General features: G+C 46.6%; 1 protein-coding gene across 2 annotated transcripts in view; it reads right to left on the bottom strand.

Annotated features, from left to right (window-relative positions):
• Positions 1-19,415, bottom strand: part of LOC127918539 (galanin receptor type 1-like) — a 55,577-nt gene that overhangs the window by 13,178 nt on the left and 22,984 nt on the right. For both annotated transcript variants that reach the window (XM_052501847.1, XM_052501846.1), the window contains exon 2: positions 11,757-11,822. In XM_052501847.1, the coding sequence (XP_052357807.1) occupies positions 11,757-11,798 (42 nt within the window). In that variant the 5' untranslated portion in view covers positions 11,799-11,822. The remainder of the gene's footprint in view (positions 1-11,756; positions 11,823-19,415) is intronic.

The raw sequence follows: 19,415 nt of genomic DNA, 5'->3' as shown, positions 1-19,415 counted from the left end.
ATAGATGGATGGATGGGAGAGGAGAGCTGTGGTGTCAGGGGAACAGATAGATGGATAGATGGATGGGAGCAGAGAGCTGTGGTGTCAGGGGAACAGATAGATAGATGGATGGATGGGAGCAGAGAGCTGTGGTGTCAGGGGAACAGATAGATAGATGGATGGATGGGAGCAGAGAGCTGTGGTGTCAGGGGAACAGATAGATAGATAGATAGATGGATGAGAGTGGAGAGCTGTGGTGTCAGGGGAACAGATAGATAGATGGATGAGAGCTGAGTGTTGTGGTGTCAGGGGAACAGATAGATAGATGGATGGATGGGAGCAGAGAGCTGTGGTGTCAGGGGAACAGATAGATAGATAGATGGGAGCAGAGAGCTGTGGTGTCAGGGGAACAGATAAATAGATAGATGGATGGGAGCTGAGTGCTGTGGTATCAGGGGAACAGATAGATAGATGGATGGATGGGAGCAGAGAGCTGTGGTGTCAGGGGAACAGATAGATAGATAGATAGATGGGAGCAGAGAGCTGTGGTGTCAGGGGAACAGATAGATAGATGGATGGATGGGAGCAGAGAGCTGTGGTGTCAGGGGAACAGATAGATAGATGGATGGATGGGAGCAGAGAGCTGTGGTGTCAGGGGAACAGATAGATAGATAGATGGGAGCAGAGAGCTGTGGTGTCAGGGGAACAGATAGATAGATAGATGGATGGGAGCTGAGTGCTGTGGTATCAGGGGAACAGATAGATAGATGGATGGATGGGAGCAGAGAGCTGTGGTGTCAGGGGAACAGATAGATAGATAGATGGGAGCAGAGAGCTGTGGTGTCAGGGGAACAGATAGATAGATAGATGGATGAGAGCAGAGAGCTGTGGTGTCAGGGGAACAGATAGATAGATGGATGGATGGGAGCAGAGAGCTGTGGTGTCAGGGGAACAGATAGATAGATGGATGGATGGGAGCAGAGAGCTGTGGTGTCAGGGGAACAGATAGATAGATGGATGGATGGGAGCAGAGAGCTGTGGTGTCAGGGGAACAGATAGATAGATGGATGGATGGGAGAGGAGAGCTGTGGTGTCAGGGGAACAGATAGATAGATGGATGGATGGGAGAGGAGAGCTGTGGTGTCAGGGGAACAGATAGATAGATGGATGGATGAGAGCGGAGAGCTGTGGTGTCAGGGGAACAGATAGATAGATGGATGGATGGGAGCAGAGAGCTGTGGTGTCAGGGGAACAGATAGATAGATGGATGGGAGCAGAGAGCTGTGGTGTCAGGGGAACAGATAGATAGATGGATGGATGGGAGTGGAGAGCTGTGGTGTCAGGGGAACAGATAGATAGATGGATGGGAGCAGAGAGCTGTGGTGTCAGGGGAACAGATAGATAGATAGATAGATGGATGGATGGGAGCGAGAAGTCACTATTACCAACAGTTGGTTGGAGGTAAACATGAACTATTCTAGTCACTATAACCAGTATTACGTCAGTATTACCAACAGTCAGTATTACCAACAGTCAGTATTACCAACAGTCAGTATTACCAACAGTCAGCAGTCAGTATAACCAACAGTCAGTAGTCAGTATTACCAACAGTCAGTATTACCAACAGTCAGTAGTCAGTATAACCAACAGTCAGTAGTCAGTAACAGATAGATAACAGTCAGTATTACCAACAGTCAGTATTACCAACAGTCAGTTGTCAGTATTACCAACAGTCAGTATTACCAACAGTCAGTAGTCAGTATTACCAACAGTCAGTATTACCAACAGTCAGTATTACCAACAGTCAGTATTACCAACAGTCAGTATTACCAACAGTCAGTTGTCAGTATTACCAACAGTCAGTATTACCAACAGTCAGTAGTCAGTATTACCAACAGTCAGTATTACCAACAGTCAGTATTACCAACAGTCAGTATTACCAACAGTCAGTATTACCAACAGTCAGTAGTCAGTATTACCAACAGTCAGTATTACCAACAGTCAGTAGTCAGTATTACCAACAGTCAGTATTACCAACAGTCACTAGTCACTATAACCAGTATTACGTCAGTATTACCAACAGTCAGTATTACCAACAGTCAGTATTACCAACAGTCAGTAGTCAGTATTACCAACAGTCAGTATTACCAACAGTCAGTATTACCAACAGTCAGAAGTCACTATTACCAACAGTCAGTAGTCAGTATTACCAACAGTCAGTATTACCAACAGTCAGTAGTCAGTATTACCAACAGTCAGTAGTCAGTATTACCAACAGTCAGTATTACCAACAGTCAGTATTACCAACAGTCAGTATTACCAACAGTCAGTATTACCAACAGTCAGTAGTCAGTATTACCAACAGTCAGTAGTCAGTATTACCAACAGTCAGTATTACCAACAGTCAGTATTACCAACAGTCACTAGTCACTATAACCAGTATTAGTCAGTATTACCAACAGTCAGTATTACCAACAGTCAGTAGTCAGTATTACCAACAGTCAGTATTACCAACAGTCAGTATTACCAACAGTCAGTATTACCAACAGTCAGTATAACCAACAGTCAGTATTACCAACAGTCAGTATTACCAACAGTCAGTATTACCAACAGTCAGTATTACCAACAGTCAGTAGTCAGTATTACCAACAGTCAGTATTACCAACAGTCAGTATTACCAACAGTCAGTATTACCAACAGTCAGTAGTCAGTATTACCAACAGTCAGTATTACCAACAGTCAGTATTACCAACAGTCAGTATTACCAACAGTCAGTATTACCAACAGTCAGTATTACCAACAGTCAGTATTACCAACAGTCAGTATTACCAACAGTCAGTATTACCAACAGTCAGTATTACCAACAGTCAGTATTACCAACAGTCAGTATTACCAACAGTCAGTATTACCAACAGTCAGTATTACCAACAGTCAGTATTACCAACAGTCAGTATTACCAACAGTCAGTAGTCAGTATTACCAACAGTCAGTATTACCAACAGTCAGTAGTCAGTATTACCAACAGTCAGTATTACCAACAGTCAGTATTACCAACAGTCAGTAGTCAGTATTACCAACAGTCAGTATTAAAACAGTCAGTATAACAAACAGTCGGTAGTCAGTATTACCAACAGTCAGTATTACCAACAGTCAGCAGTCAGTATTACCAACAGTCAGTATTACCAACAGTCAGTATTACCAACAGTCAGTATTACCAACAGTCAGTATTACCAACAGTCAGTATTACCAACAGTCAGTATAACCAACAGTCAGTAGTCAGTATTACCAACAGTCAGTATTACCAACAGTCAGTATTACCAACAGTCAGTATTACCAACAGTCAGTTGTCAGTATTACCAACAGTCAGTATTACCAACAGTCAGTATTACCAACAGTCACTATAACCAACAGTCAGTAGTCAGTATTACCAACAGTCAGTATTACCAACAGTCAGTATTACCAACAGTCAGTAGTCAGTATTACCAACAGTCAGTATTACCAACAGTCAGTATTACCAACAGTCAGTATTACCAACAGTCAGTAGTCAGTATTACCAACAGTCAGTATTACCAACAGTCAGTATTACCAACAGTCAGTATTACCAACAGTCAGTAGTCAGTATTACCAACAGTCACTATTACCAACAGTCAGTAGTCAGTATTACCAACAGTCACTATTACCAACAGTCACTATTACCAACAGTCAGTATTACCAACAGTCAGTATTACCAACAGTCAGTAGTCAGTATTACCAACAGTCACTATTACCAACAGTCACTATTACCAACAGTCAGTATTACCAACAGTCAGTAGTCAGTATTACCAACAGTCAGTAGTCAGTATTACCAACAGTCAGTATTACCAACAGTCAGTATTACCAACAGTCAGTAGTCAGTATTACCAACAGTCAGTATTACCAACAGTCAGTAGTCAGTATTACCAACAGTCAGTATTACCAACAGTCAGTAGTCAGTATTACCAACAGTCAGTATTACCAACAGTCAGTATTACCAACAGTCAGTATTACCAACAGTCAGTATTACCAACAGTCAGTAGTCAGTATTACCAACAGTCAGTATTACCAACAGTCAGTATTACCAACAGTCAGTATTACCAACAGTCAGTAGTCAGTATTACCAACAGTCAGTATTACCAACAGTCAGTAGTCAGTATTACCAACAGTCAGTATTACCAACAGTCAGTATTACCAACAGTCAGTATTACCAACAGTCAGTATTACCAACAGTCAGTATTACCAACAGTCAGTATTACCAACAGTCAGCAGTCAGTATAACCAACAGTCAGTAGTCAGTATTACCAACAGTCAGCAGTCAGTATAACCAACAGTCAGTAGTCAGTATTACCAACAGTCAGTATTACCAACAGTCAGTATTACCAACAGTCAGTATTACCAACAGTCAGTTGTCAGTATTACCAACAGTAGTCAGTATTACCAACAGTCAGTAGTCAGTATTACCAACAGTCAGTATTACCAACAGTCAGTAGTCAGTATTACCAACAGTCAGTATTACCAACAGTCAGTAGTCAGTATTACCAACAGTCAGTATTACCAACAGTCACTAGTCACTATAACCAGTATTACGTCAGTATTACCAACAGTCAGTATTACCAACAGTCAGTATTACCAACAGTCAGTAGTCAGTATTACCAACAGTCAGTATTACCAACAGTCAGTATTACCAACAGTCACTAGTCACTATAACCAGTATTACGTCAGTATTACCAACAGTCAGTATTACCAACAGTCAGTATTACCAACAGTCAGAAGTCACTATTACCAACAGTCAGTAGTCAGTATTACCAACAGTCAGTATTACCAACAGTCAGTATTACCAACAGTCAGTATTACCAACAGTCAGTAGTCAGTATTACCAACAGTCAGTATTACCAACAGTCAGTATTACCAACAGTCAGTAGTCAGTATTACCAACAGTCAGTAGTCAGTATTACCAACAGTCAGTATTACCAACAGTCAGTATTACCAACAGTCAGTATTACCAACAGTCAGTATTACCAACAGTCAGTATTACCAACAGTCAGTAGTCAGTATTACCAACAGTCAGTAGTCAGTATTACCAACAGTCAGTATTACCAACAGTCAGTATTACCAACAGTCACTAGTCACTATAACCAGTATTACAGTCAGTATTACCAACAGTCAGTATTACCAACAGTCAGTATTACCAACAGTCAGTAGTCAGTATTACCAACAGTCAGTATTACCAACAGTCAGTATTACCAACAGTCAGTATTACCAACAGTCAGTATAACCAACAGTCAGTATTACCAACAGTCAGTATTACCAACAGTCAGTATTACCAACAGTCAGTATTACCAACAGTCAGTAGTCAGTATTACCAACAGTCAGTATTACCAACAGTCAGTATAACCAACAGTCAGTATAACCAACAGTCAGTAGTCAGTATTACCAACAGTCAGTATTACCAACAGTCAGTAGTCAGTATTACCAACAGTCAGTATTACCAACAGTTAGTATTACCAACAGTCAGTAGTCAGTATTACCAACAGTCAGTATTACCAACAGTCAGTATTACCAACAGTCACTATTACCAACAGTCAGTAGTCAGTATTACCAACAGTCAGTATTACCAACAGTCACTATTACCAACAGTCAGTAGTCAGTATTACCAACAGTCAGTATTACCAACAGTCAGTATTACCAACAGTCAGTAGTCAGTATTACCAACAGTCAGTATTACCAACAGTTAGTATTACCAACAGTCAGTAGTCAGTATTACCAACAGTCAGTATTACCAACAGTCACTATTACCAACAGTCAGTAGTCAGTATTACCAACAGTCAGTATTACCAACAGTCAGTAGTCAGTATTACCAACAGTCAGTAGTCAGTATTACCAACAGTCAGTATTACCAACAGTCAGAAGTCAGTATTACCAACAGTCAGTATTAAAAACAGTCAGTATAACAAACAGTCGGTAGTCAGTATTACCAACAGTCAGTATTACCAACAGTCAGCAGTCAGTATTACCAACAGTCAGTATTACCAACAGTCAGTATTACCAACAGTCAGTATAACCAACAGTCAGTAGTCAGTATTACCAACAGTCAGTATTACCAACAGTCAGTATTACCAACAGTCAGTATTACCAACAGTCAGTTGTCAGTATTACCAACAGTCAGTATTACCAACAGTCAGTATTACCAACAGTCACTATAACCAACAGTCAGTAGTCAGTATTACCAACAGTCAGTATTACCAACAGTCACTATTACCAACAGTCAGTATTACCAACAGTCAGTATTACCAACAGTCAGTATTACCAACAGTCAGTATTACCAACAGTCAGTATTACCAACAGTCAGTATTACCAACAGTCAGTAGTCAGTATTACCAACAGTCAGTAGTCAGTATTACCAACAGTCACTATTACCAACAGTCAGTATTACCAACAGTCAGTAGTCAGTATTACCAACAGTCAGTATTACCAACAGTCAGTATTACCAACAGTCAGTAGTCAGTATTACCAACAGTCAGTATTACCAACAGTCAGTAGTCAGTATTACCAACAGTCAGTATTACCAACAGTCAGTATTACCAACAGTCAGTATTACCAACAGTCAGTAGTCAGTATTACCAACAGTCAGTATTACCAACAGTCAGTAGTCAGTATTACCAACAGTCACTATTACCAACAGTCACTATTACCAACAGTCACTATTACCAACAGTCAGTATTACCAACAGTCAGTAGTCAGTATTACCAACAGTCACTATTACCAACAGTCACTATTACCAACAGTCACTATTACCAACAGTCAGTATTACCAACAGTCAGTATTACCAACAGTCAGTAGTCAGTATTACCAACAGTCAGTATTACCAACAGTCAGTATTACCAACAGTCAGTAGTCAGTATTACCAACAGTCAGTATTACCAACAGTCAGTAGTCAGTATTACCAACAGTCAGTATTACCAACAGTCAGTATTACCAACAGTCAGTATTACCAACAGTCAGTATTACCAACAGTCAGTATTACCAACAGTCAGTATTACCAACAGTCAGTAGTCAGTATTACCAACAGTCAGTAGTCAGTATTACCAACAGTCAGTAGTCAGTATTACCAACAGTCAGTATTACCAACAGTCAGTAGTCAGTATTACCAACAGTCAGTATTACCAACAGTCAGTAGTCAGTATTACCAACAGTCAGTATTACCAACAGTCAGTATTACCAACAGTCAGTATTACCAACAGTCAGTATTACCAACAGTCAGTATTACCAACAGTCAGTATTACCAACAGTCAGTATTACCAACAGTCAGTATTACCAACAGTCAGTAGTCAGTATTACCAACAGTCAGTAGTCAGTATTACCAACAGTCAGTATTACCAACAGTCAGTATTACCAACAGTCAGTAGTCAGTATTACCAACAGTCAGTATTACCAACAGTCAGTAGTCAGTATTACCAACAGTCAGTATTACCAACAGTCAGTAGTCAGTATTACCAACAGTCAGTAGTCAGTATTACCAACAGTCAGTATTACCAACAGTCAGTAGTCAGTATTACCAACAGTCAGTATTACCAACAGTTGGTTGGAGGTAAAACATGACCTTGTCCGAAGATGTCTGTATGTGTTACAGGTGTATCAACAGAGAAACAGGTGTATTAACAGAGAAACAGGTGTATTAACAGAGAAACAGGTGTATCAACAGAGAAACAGGTGTAACAACAGAGAAACAGGTGTATCAACAGAGAAACAGGTGTTATGTTGGAGTCACAGGTGTATTAACAGAGAAACAGGTGTATCAACAGAGAAACAGGTGTATCAACAGAGAAACAGGTGTATCAACAGAGAAACAGGTGTATCAACAGAGAAACAGGTGTATCAACAGAGAAACAGGTGTATCAACAGAGAAACAGGTGTATCAACAGAGAAACAGGTGTATCAACAGAGAAACAGGTGTATCAACAGAGAAACAGGTGTTATGTTGGAGTCACAGGTGTATTAACAGAGAAACAGGTGTATTACATTTACATTTAAGTCATTTAGCAGACGCTCTTGTCCAGAGCGACTTACAAATTGGTGCATACACCTTATGACAACCAGTGGAACAGCCACTTGCATCTAAATCTTGTTGGGGGAGAAGGATTACCTACCCTTACTTACCCTATCCTAGGTATTCCTTGAAGAGGTGGGGTTTCAGGTGTCTCCGGAAGGTGGTGATTGACTCCGCTGTCCTGGCGTCGTGAGGGAGTTTGTTCCACCATTGGGGGCCAGAGCAGCGAACAGTTTTGACTGGGCTGAGCGGGAACTGTACTTCCTCAGTGGTAGGGAGGCGAGCAGGCCAGAGGTGGATGAACGCAGTGCCCTTGTTTGGGTGTAGGGCCTGATCAGAGCCTGGAGGTACTGAGGTGCCGTTCCCCCTCACAGCTCCGTAGGCGAGCACCATGGTCTTGTAGCGGATGCGAGCTTCAACTGAAGCCAGTGGAGAGAGCGGAGGAGCGGGGTGACGTGAGAGAACTTGGGAAGGTTGAACACCAGACGGGCTGCGGCGTTCTGGATGAGTTGTAGGGGTTTAATGGCACAGGCAGGGAGCCCAGCCAACAGCGAGTGCAGTAATCAAGACGGGGAGATGACAAGTGCCTGGATTAGGACCTGCGCCGCTTCCTGTGTGAGGCAGGGTCGTACTCTGCGGATGTTGTAGAGCATGAACCTACAGGAACGGGACACCGCCTTGATGTTAGTTGAGAACGTCAGTGTGTTGTCCAGATCACGCCAAGTTCTTAGCGCTCTGGGGAGGAGGACACAATGGAGTTGTCAACCGTGATGGCGAGATCATGGAACGGGCAGTCCTTCCCCGGGAGGAAGAGGAGCTCCGTCTTGCTGAGGTTCAGCTTGAGGTGGTGATCCGTCATCCACACTGATATGTCTGCCAGACATGCAGAGATGCGATTCGCCACCTGGTCATCAGAAGGGGGAAAGGAGAAGATTAATTGTGTGTCGTCTGCATAGCAATGATAGGAGAGACCATGTGAGGTTATGACAGAGCCAAGTGACTTGGTGTATAGCGAGAATAAGAGAGGGCCTAGAACAGAGCCCTGGGGGACACCAGTGGTGAGAGCGCGTGGTGAGGAGACAGATTCTCGCCACGCCACCTGGTAGGAGCGACCTGTCAGGTAGGACGCAATCAAGCGTGGCCGCGCCGGGAGATGCCCAACTCGGAGAGGGGTGGAGAGGAGGATCTGATGGTTCACAGTGTCGAAGGCAGCCGATAGGTCTAGAAGGATGAGAGCAGAGGAGAGAGAGTTAGCTTTAGCAGTGCGGAGCGCCTCCGTGATACAGAGAAGAGCAGTCTCAGTTGAATGACTAGTCTTGAAACCTGACTGGTTTGGATCAAGAAGGTCATTCTGAGAGAGATAGCGGTAGAGCTGGCCAAGGACGGCACGCTCAAGAGTTTTGGAGAGAAAAGAGAGAAGGGATACTGGTCTGTAGTTGTTGACATCGGAGGGATCGAGTGTAGGTTTTTTCAGAAGGGTGCAACTCTCGCTCTCTTGAAGACGGGAGGGACGTAGCCAGCGGTCAGGGATGAGTTGATGAGCGAGGTGAGGTAAGGGAGAAGGTCTCCGGAAATGGTCTGGAGAAGAGAGGAGGGGATAGGGTCAAGCGGGCAGGTTGTTGGGCGGCCGGCCGTCACAAGACGCGAGATTTCATCTGGAGAGAGAGGGAGAAAGAGGTCAGAGCATAGGGTAGGGCAGTGTGAGCAGAACCAGCGGTGTCGTTTGACTTAGCAAACGAGGATCGGATGTCATCGACCTTCTTTTCAAAATGGTTGACGAAGTCATCTGCAGAGAGGGAGGAGGGAGGGGGGAGGATTCAGGAGGGAGGAGAAGGTGGCAAAGAGCAGGGTTAGAGGCAGATGCTTGGAACTTAGAATGGTAGAAAGTGGCTTTAGCAGCAGAGACAGAGGAGGAAAATGTAGAGAGGAGGGAGTGAAAGGATGCCAGGTCCGCAGGGAGGCGAGTTTTCCTCCATTTCCGCTCGGCTGCCCGGAGCCCTGTTCTGTGAGCTCGCAATGAGTCGTCGAGCCACGGAGCGGGAGGGGAGGACCGAGCCGGCCTGGAGGATAGGGGACATAGGGAGTCAAAGGATGCAGTAAGGGAGGAGAGGAGGGTTGAGGAGGCAGAATCAGGAGATAGGTTGGAGAAAGTTTGAGCAGAGGGAAGAGAAGATAGGATGGAAGAGGAGAGAGTAGCGGGGAGAGAGAGCGAAGGTTGGGACGGCATACCATCCGAGTAGGGGCAGTGTGGGAAGTGTTGGATGAGAGCGAGAGGGAAAAGGATACAAGGTAGTGGTCGGAGACTTGGAGGGGAGTTGCAATGAGGTTAGTGGAAGAACAGCATCTAGTAAAGATGAGGTCAAGCGTATTGCCTGCCTTGTGAGTAGGGGGGAAGGTGAGAGGGTGAGGTCAAAAGAGGAGAGGAGTGGAAAGAAGGAGGCAGAGAGGAATGAGTCAAAGGTAGACGGGGGAGGTTAAAGTCGCCCAGAACTGTGAGAGGTGAGCCGTCCTCAGGAAAGGAGCTTATCAAGGCATCAAGCTCATTGATGAACTCTCCAAGGGAACCTGGAGGGCGATAAATGATAAGGATGTTAAGCTTGAAAGGGCTGGTAACTGTGACAGCATGGAATTCAAAGGAGGCAATAGACAGATGGGTAAGGGGAGAAAGAGAGAAAGACCACTTGGGAGAGATGAGGATCCCGGTGCCACCACCCCGCTGACCAGAAGCTCTCGGGGTGTGCGAGAACACGTGGGCGGACGAGGAGAGAGCAGTAGGAGTAGCAGTGTTATCTGTGGTGATCCATGTTTCCGTCAGTGCCAAGAAGTCAAGGGATTGGAGGGAGGCATAGGCTGAGATGAACTCTGCCTATGCCTCTGTGTATCAACAGAGAAACAGGTGTATCAACAGAGAAACAGGTGTATCAACAGAGAAACAGGTGTATCAACAGAGAAACAGGTGTATCAACAGAGAAACAGGTGTATCAACAGAGAAACAGGTGTATCAACAGAGAAACAGGTGTATCAACAGAGAAACAGGTGTATTTACAGAGAAACAGGTGTAAAAACAGAGAAACAGGTGTTATGTTGGAGTCACAGGTGTATTAACAGAGAAACAGGTGTATCAACAGAGAAACAGGTGTAACAACAGAGCAACAGGTGTTATGTTGGGGTTACAGGTGTGACAACAGAGAAACAAGTGTAACAACAGAGAAACAGGTGTAACAACAGAGCAACAGGTGTATTTAACAGAGAAACAGGTGTATCAGAGAAACAGGTGTATTAACAGAGAAACAGGTGTATCAGAGAAACAGGTGTATCAACAGAGAAACAGGTGTATTAACAGAGAAACAGCTGTATCAGAGAAACAGGTGTATTAACAGAGATACAGGTGTTATCAACAGAGAAACAGGTGTATCAACAGAGAAACAGGTGTTATGTTGGAGTTACAGGTGTATTAACAGAGAAACAGGTGTATCAACAGAGAAACAGGTGTTACGTTGGAGTTACAGGTGTAACAACAGAGAAACAGGTGTATCAACAGAGAAACAGGTGTATCAACAGAGAAACAGGTGTATCAACAGAGAAACAGGTGTATCAACAGAGAAACAGGTGTATCAACAGAGAAACAGGTGTTATGTTGGAGTTACAGGTGTAACAACAGAGAAACAGGTGTATCAACAGAGAAACAGGTGTATCAACAGAGAAACAGGTGTACCTTTCTTTTTGAGCGTTCTGATTTCTTGGACATATTCTTCATCTTCTTGTGGAGATGGAATAACACCTGAAGAGGAAAAGGAAACGCATCATCAACATAACAGTCTGAACACATTCAGTTCTCTCTATACTTGGAATTCAATCGTGATAAACGGTTAGCGGTTAGCAGTTAGCAGTTAGCGGTTAGCGGTTAGCGGATGAATGTATAAACGTTTCATTTTTATTTATTTATCTATTTATTTCACCTTTATTTAACCACGTAGACAAGTTCTCATTTATAACTGCGACCCTGACCAAGATAAAGCAAAGGAGTGAGACACAAACAACAACAACACAGAGTTACACGTGGAATAAACAACAACACAGAGTTACACGTGGAATAAACAACAACACAGAGTTACACGTGGAATAAACAACAACACAGAGTTACACGTGGAATAAACAACAACACAGAGTTACACGTGGAATAAACAACAACACAGAGTTACACGTGGAATAAACAACAACACAGAGTTACACGTGGAATAAACAACAACACAGAGTTACACGTGGAATAAACAACAACACAGAGTTACACGTGGAATAAACAACAACACAGAGTTACACGTGGAATAAACAACAACACAGAGTTACACGTGGAATAAACAACAACACAGAGTTACACGTGGAATAAACAACAACACAGAGTTACACGTGGAATAAACAACAACACAGAGTTACACGTGGAATAAACAACAACACAGAGTTACACGTGGAATAAACAACAACACAGAGTTACACGTGGAATAAACAACAACACAGAGTTACACGTGGAATAAACAACAACACAGAGTTACACGTGGAATAAACAACAACACAGAGTTACACGTGGAATAAACAACAACACAGAGTTACACGTGGAATAAACAACAACACAGAGTTACACGTGGAATAAACAACAACACAGAGTTACACGTGGAATAAACAACAACACAGAGTTACACGTGGAATAAACAACAACACAGAGTTACACGTGGAATAAACAACAACACAGAGTTACACGTGGAATAAACAACAACACAGAGTTACACGTGGAATAAACAACAACACAGAGTTACACGTGGAATAAACAACAACACAGAGTTACACGTGGAATAAACAACAACACAGAGTTACACGTGGAATAAACAACAACACAGAGTTACACGTGGAATAAACAACAACACAGAGTTACACGTGGAATAAACAACAACACAGAGTTACACGTGGAATAAACAACAACACAGAGTTACATGTGGAATAAACAACAACACAGAGTTACACGTGGAATAAACAACAACACAGAGTTACACGTGGAATAAACAACAACACAGAGTTACACATGGAATAAACAACAACACAGAGTTACACGTGGAATAAACAACGCTCAACATGCGTGGGACCCAAAATGAGGTACCGTTTTAGATAAGGGAGGTAAAGGCAATAAATAGGCCATAGTGGCAAAATAATGACAATTTAGCCATTTAGCATCATAACAGATACATTGCGAAGATGTGATAGAGGTCCTTCCTCGTGGACAGTCAGTCGGCCTTAATAACAGCACATACCTCCCTTATCCCTCTCCTCTGGATGGAAGACAGTAGTTACCGTGACATACACGGTCTCGGGATGACATCGTCAACATTCCTCATGTACACATGTCCCATCAGTGCTCTGTGTCCCAGCAGTACTCTGTGTCCCATCAGTACTCTGTGTCCCATCAGTACTCTGTGTCCCATCAGTACTCTGTGCCCCATCAGTACTCTGTGTCCCATCAGTACTCTGTGCCCCATCAGTACTCTGTGTCCCATCAGTACTCTGTGCCCCATCAGTACTCTGTGTCCCATCAGTACTCTGTGCCCCATCAGTACTCTGTGTTCCATCAGTACTCTCTGTCCCATCAGTACTCTGTTCCCCATCAGTACTCTGTGCCCCATCAGTACTCTCTGTCCCATCAGTACTCTCTGTCCCATCAGTACTCTCTGTCCCATCAGTACTCTGTGTGTCCCATCAGTACTCTGTGTCCCATCAGTACTCTGTATCAGTACTCTGTGTTCCATCAGTACATCAGTACTCTGTGCCCCATCAGTACTCTCCCCATCAGTACCCCCATCAGTACTCTCTGTCCCATCAGTACTCTGTCCCATCAGTACTCTGTGTGTCCCATCAGTACTCTGTGTCCCATCTGTACCCCCATCAGTACTCTGTGCCCCATCAGTACTCTCTGTCCCATCAGTACTCTCTCACCCATCAGTACTCTGTGTTCCATCTGTACTCTGTGCCCCATCAGTACTCTGTGTCCCATCAGTACTCTGTCCCATCAGTACCCCCATCAGTACTCTGTGTTCCATCAGCTCTGTTTCCCATCTGTACTCTCAGTACTCTGTGCCCCATCAGTACATCAGTACTCTCTGTCCCATCAGTACTCTGTGTTCCATCAGTACTCTGTGTTCCATCAGTGCTCTGTGTCCCATCAGTACTCTGTGTTCCATCAGTACTCTGTGTTCCATCAGTGCTCTGTGTCCCATCAGTACTCTGTGTCCCATCAGTTCTCTGTGTCCCATCAGTGTTCTGTGTCCCATCAGTACTAGGGGGTAAAAGCCCTACAGCACAATCTGGGACCAGGCGATAGGGGGTAAAAGACAGCACAATCTGGGGCCAGGCGATAGGGGGTAAAAGACAGCACAATCTGGGGCCAGGCGATAGGGGGTAAAAGCCCTACAGCACAATCTGGGACCAGGCGATAGGGGGTAAAAGACAGCACAATCTGGGACCAGGCGATAGGGGGTAAAACCTACAGCACAATCTGGGGCCAGGCGAGCAACAGCACAATCTGGGACCAGGCGATAGGGGGTAAAAGCCCTACAGCACAATCTGGGGCCAGGCGATAGGGGGTAAAAGACCAACAGCACAATCTGGGACCAGGCGATAGGGGGTAAAAGACCTACAGCACAATCTGGGGCCAGGCGATAGGGGGTAAAAGACAGCACAATCTGGGGCCAGGCGATAGGGGGTAAAAGACAGCACAATCTGGGGCCAGGCGATAGGAGGTAAAAGACAGCACAATCTGGGGCCAGGCGATAGGGGGTAAAAGACAGCACAATCTGGGACCAGGCGATAGGGGGTAAAAGACAGCACAATCTGGGACCAGGTGATGGGGTAAAAGCCCTACAGCACAATCTGGGACCAGGCGATAGGGGGTAAAAGACAGCACAATCTGGGGCCAGGCGATAGGGGGTAAAAGACAGCACAATCTGGGACCAGGCGATAGGGGTAAAAGCCCTACAGCACAATCTGGGACCAGGCGATAGGGGGTAAAAGACAGCACAATCTGGGGCCAGGCGATAGGGGTAAAAGACAGCACAATCTGGGGCCAGGCGATAGGGGGTAAAAGACAGCACAATCTGGGGCCAGGCGATAGGGGGTAAAAGCTCTACAGCACAATCTGGGACCAGGCGATAGGGGGTAAAAGCCCTACAGCACAATCTGGGGCCAGGCGATAGGGGGTAAAAGCCCTACAGCACAATCTGGGACCAGGCGATAGGGGTAAAAGACAGCACAATCTGGGACCAGGCGATAGGGGTAAAAGCCCTACAGCACAATCTGGGACCAGGCGATAGGGGGTAAAAGACCTACAGCACAATCTGGGGCCAGGCGATAGGGGGTAAAAGACCTACAGCACAATCTGGGGCCAGGCGATAGGGGGTAAAAGACAGCACAATCTGGGGCCAGGCGATAGGGGGTAAAAGACCTACAGCACAATCTGGGACCAGGCGATAGGGGGTAAAAGACCAACAGCACAATCTGGGGCCAGGCGATAGGGGGTAAAAGACCTACAGCACAATCTGGGGCCAGGCGATAGGGGGTAAAAGACCTACAGCACAATCTGGGGCCAGGCGATAGGGGGTAAAAGACAGCACAATCTGGGGCCAGGCGATAGGGGGTAAAAGACCAACAGCACAATCTGGGACCAGGCGATAGGGGGTAAAAGACAGCACAATCTGGGGCCAGGCGATAGGGGGTAAAGACCAACAGCACAATCTGGGGCCAGGCGATAGGGGGTAAAAAGACAGCACAATCTGGGGCCAGGCGATAGGGGGTAAAAGACAGCACAATCTGGGGCCAGGCGATAGGGGGTAAATGCCCTACAGCACAATCTGGGGCCAGGCGATAGGGGGTAAAAGACCAACAGCACAATCTGGGGCCAGGCGATAGGGGTAAAAGACAGCACAATCTGGGACCAGGCGATAGGGGGTAAAAGCCCTACAGCACAATCTGGGGCCAGGCGATAGGGGGTAAAAGCCCTACAGCACAATCTGGGACCAGGCGATAGGGGTAAAAGACAGCACAATCTGGGACCAGGCGATAGGGGTAAAAGACCTACATCACAATCTGGGGCCAGGCGATAGGGGGTAAAAGACCTACATCACAATCTGGGGCCAGGCGATAGGGGGTAAAAGACCTACAGCACAATCTGGGACCAGGCGATAGGGGTAAAAGCCCTACAGCACAATCTGGGGCCAGGCGATAGGGGTAAAAGCCCTACAGCACAATCTGGGACCAGGCGATAGGGGTAAAAGACCTACAGCACAATCTGGGACCAGGCGATAGGGGTAAAAGACCTACATCACAATCTGGGGCCAGGCGATAGGGGGTAAAAGACCTACATCACAATCTGGGACCAGGCGATAGGGGGTAAAGACCTACAGCACAATCTGGGACCAGGCGATAGGGGGTAAAAGCCCTACAGCACAATCTGGGGCCAGGCGATAGGGGGTAAAAGACAGCACAATCTGGGGCCAGGCGATGGGGGTAAAAGCCCTACAGCACAATCTGGGACCAGGCGATAGGGGGTAAAAGACAGCACAATCTGGGGCCAGGCGATAGGGTAAAGCCCTACAGCACAATCTGGGACCAGGCGATAGGGGGTAAAAGACCTACAGCACAATCCGGGGCCAGGCGATAGGGGGTAAAAGACAGCACAATCTGGGACCAGGTGATGGGGGTAAAAGCCCTACAGCACAATCTGGGACCAGGCGATAGGGGGGTAAAGACCTACAGCACAATCTGGGGCCAGGCGATAGGGGGTAAAAGACAGCACAATCTGGGGCCAGGCGATAGGGGTAAAAGACAGCACAATCTGGGACCAGGCGATAGGGGGTAAAAGCCCTACAGCACAATCTGAGACCAGGCGATAGGGGTAAAAGACAGCACAATCTGGGACCAGGCGATAGGGGGTAAAAGACCTACAGCACAATCTGGGACCAGGCGATAGGGGTAAAAGACAGCACAATCTGGGGCCAGGCGATAGGGGGTAAAAGACAGCACAATCTGGGACCAGGCGATAGGGGTAAAAGACAGCACAATCTGGGGCCAGGCGATAGGGGGTAAAAAGACCTACAGCACAATCTGGGACCAGGCGATAGGGGTAAAAGCCCTACAGCACAATCTGGGGCCAGGCGATAGGGGGGTAAAAGCCCTACAGCACAATCTGGGACCAGGCGATAGGGGTAAAAGACAGCACAATCTGGGGCCAGGCGATAGGGGGTAAAAGACAGCACAATCTGGGGCCAGGCGATAGGGGGTAAAAGACAGCACAATCTGGGACCAGGCGATAGGGGGTAAAAGACAGCACAATCTGGGACCAGGCGATAGGGGGTAAAAGACCAACAGCACAATCTGGGACCAGGCGATAGGGGGTAAAAGACAGCACAATCTGGGGCCAGGCGATAGGGGGTAAAAGCCCTACAGCACAATCTGGGGCCAGGCGATAGGGGGTAAAAGACAGCACAATCTGGGACCAGGCGATAGGGGTAAAGACCAACAGCACAATCTGGGACCAGGCGATAGGGGGTAAAAGACCTACAGCACAATCTGGGACCAGGCGATAGGGGGTAAAAGACCAACAGCACAATCTGGGACCAGGCGATAGGGGGTAAAAGACCTACAGCACAATCTGGGACCAGGCGATAGGGGGTAAAAGACCTACAGCACAATCTGGGGCCAGGCGATAGGGGGTAAAAGACCAACAGCACAATCTGGGACCAGGCGATAGGGGTAAAAGACAGCACAATCTGGGACCAGGCGATAGGGGGTAAAAGACAGCACAATCTGGGACCAGGCGATAGGGGGTAAAAGACCTACAGCACAATCTGGGACCAGGCGATAGGGGGTAAAAGCCCTACAGCACAATCTGGGCCAGGCGATAGGGGGTAAAAAGACCAACAGCACAATCTGGGGCCAGGCGATAGGGGTAAAAAAGACCTACAGCACAATCTGGGACCAGGCGATAGGGGGTAAAAGACAGCACAATCTGGGACCAGGCGATAGGGGGTAAAAGACCAACAGCACAATCTGGGACCAGACGATAGGGGGTAAAAGACCTACAGCACAATCTGGGACCAGGCGATAGGGGGTAAAAGACCTACAACACAATCTGGGGCCAGGCGATAGGGGTAAAAGACAGCACAATCTGGGACCAGGCGATAGGGGGTAAAAGACCAACAGCACAATCTGGGACCAGGCGATAGGGGGTAAAAGACCTGCACAATCTGGGACCAGGCGATAGGGGGTAAAAGACCAACAGCACAATCTGGGACCAGGCGATAGGGGGTAAAAGCCCTACAGCACAATCTGGGGCCAGGCGATAGGGGTAAAAGACAGCACAATCTGGGACCAGGCGATAGGGGGTAAAAAGACCTACAGCACAATCTGGGACCAGGCGATAGGGGTAAAAGACAGCACAATCTGGGACCAGGCGATAGGGGGGTAAAAGACCTACAGCACAATCTGGGACCAGGCGATAGGGGTAAAAAGACCAACAGCACAATCTGGGACCAGGCGATAGGGGTAAAAAGACAGCACAATCTGGGACCAGGCGATAGGGGGTAAAAGCCCTACAGCACAATCTGGGGCCAGGCGATAGGGGGTAAAAGCCCTACAGCACAATCTGGGGCCAGGCGATAGGGGGTAAAAGCCCTACAGCACAATCTGGGGCCAGGCGATAGGGGTAAAAGACAGCACAATCTGGGACCAGGCGATAGGGGTAAAAGCCCTACAGCACAATCTGGGGCCAGGCGATAGAAAAGCCCTACAGCACAATCTGGGACCAGGCGATAGGGGGTAAAAGCCCTACAGCACAATCTGGGACCAGGCGATAGGGGTAAAAGACAGCACAATCTGGGGCCAGGCATAGGGGGTAAAGACCTACAGCACAATCTGGGACCAGGCGATAGGGGGTAAAAGACAGCACAATCTGGGACCAGGCGATAGGGGGTAAAAAGCCCTACAGCACAATCTGGGACCAGGCGATAGGGGGTAAAAGCCCTACAGCACAATCTGGGGCCAGGCGATAGGGGGTAAAAGACCAACAGCACAATCTGGGGCCAGGCGATAGGGGTAAAAGCCCTACAGCACAATCTGGGGCCAGGCGATAGGGGTAAAAGACAGCACAATCTGGGACCAGGCGATAGGGGGTAAAAGACAGCACAATACCAGGCGATGGAAAAAGACAGCACAATCTGGGTCCAGGCGATAGGGGTAAAAGACAGCACAATCTGGGGCCAGGCGATAGGGGGTAAAAGACAACACAATCTGGGACCAGGCGATAGGGGTAAAAGCCCTACACAATCTGGGACCAGGC

The sequence above is a fragment of the Oncorhynchus keta genome, unplaced genomic scaffold, assembly GCF_023373465.1.
Source record: "Oncorhynchus keta strain PuntledgeMale-10-30-2019 unplaced genomic scaffold, Oket_V2 Un_contig_1443_pilon_pilon, whole genome shotgun sequence".
Lineage (NCBI taxonomy): Eukaryota > Metazoa > Chordata > Actinopteri > Salmoniformes > Salmonidae > Oncorhynchus > Oncorhynchus keta.
This window is presented reverse-complemented; position numbering and strand designations above follow the sequence as displayed.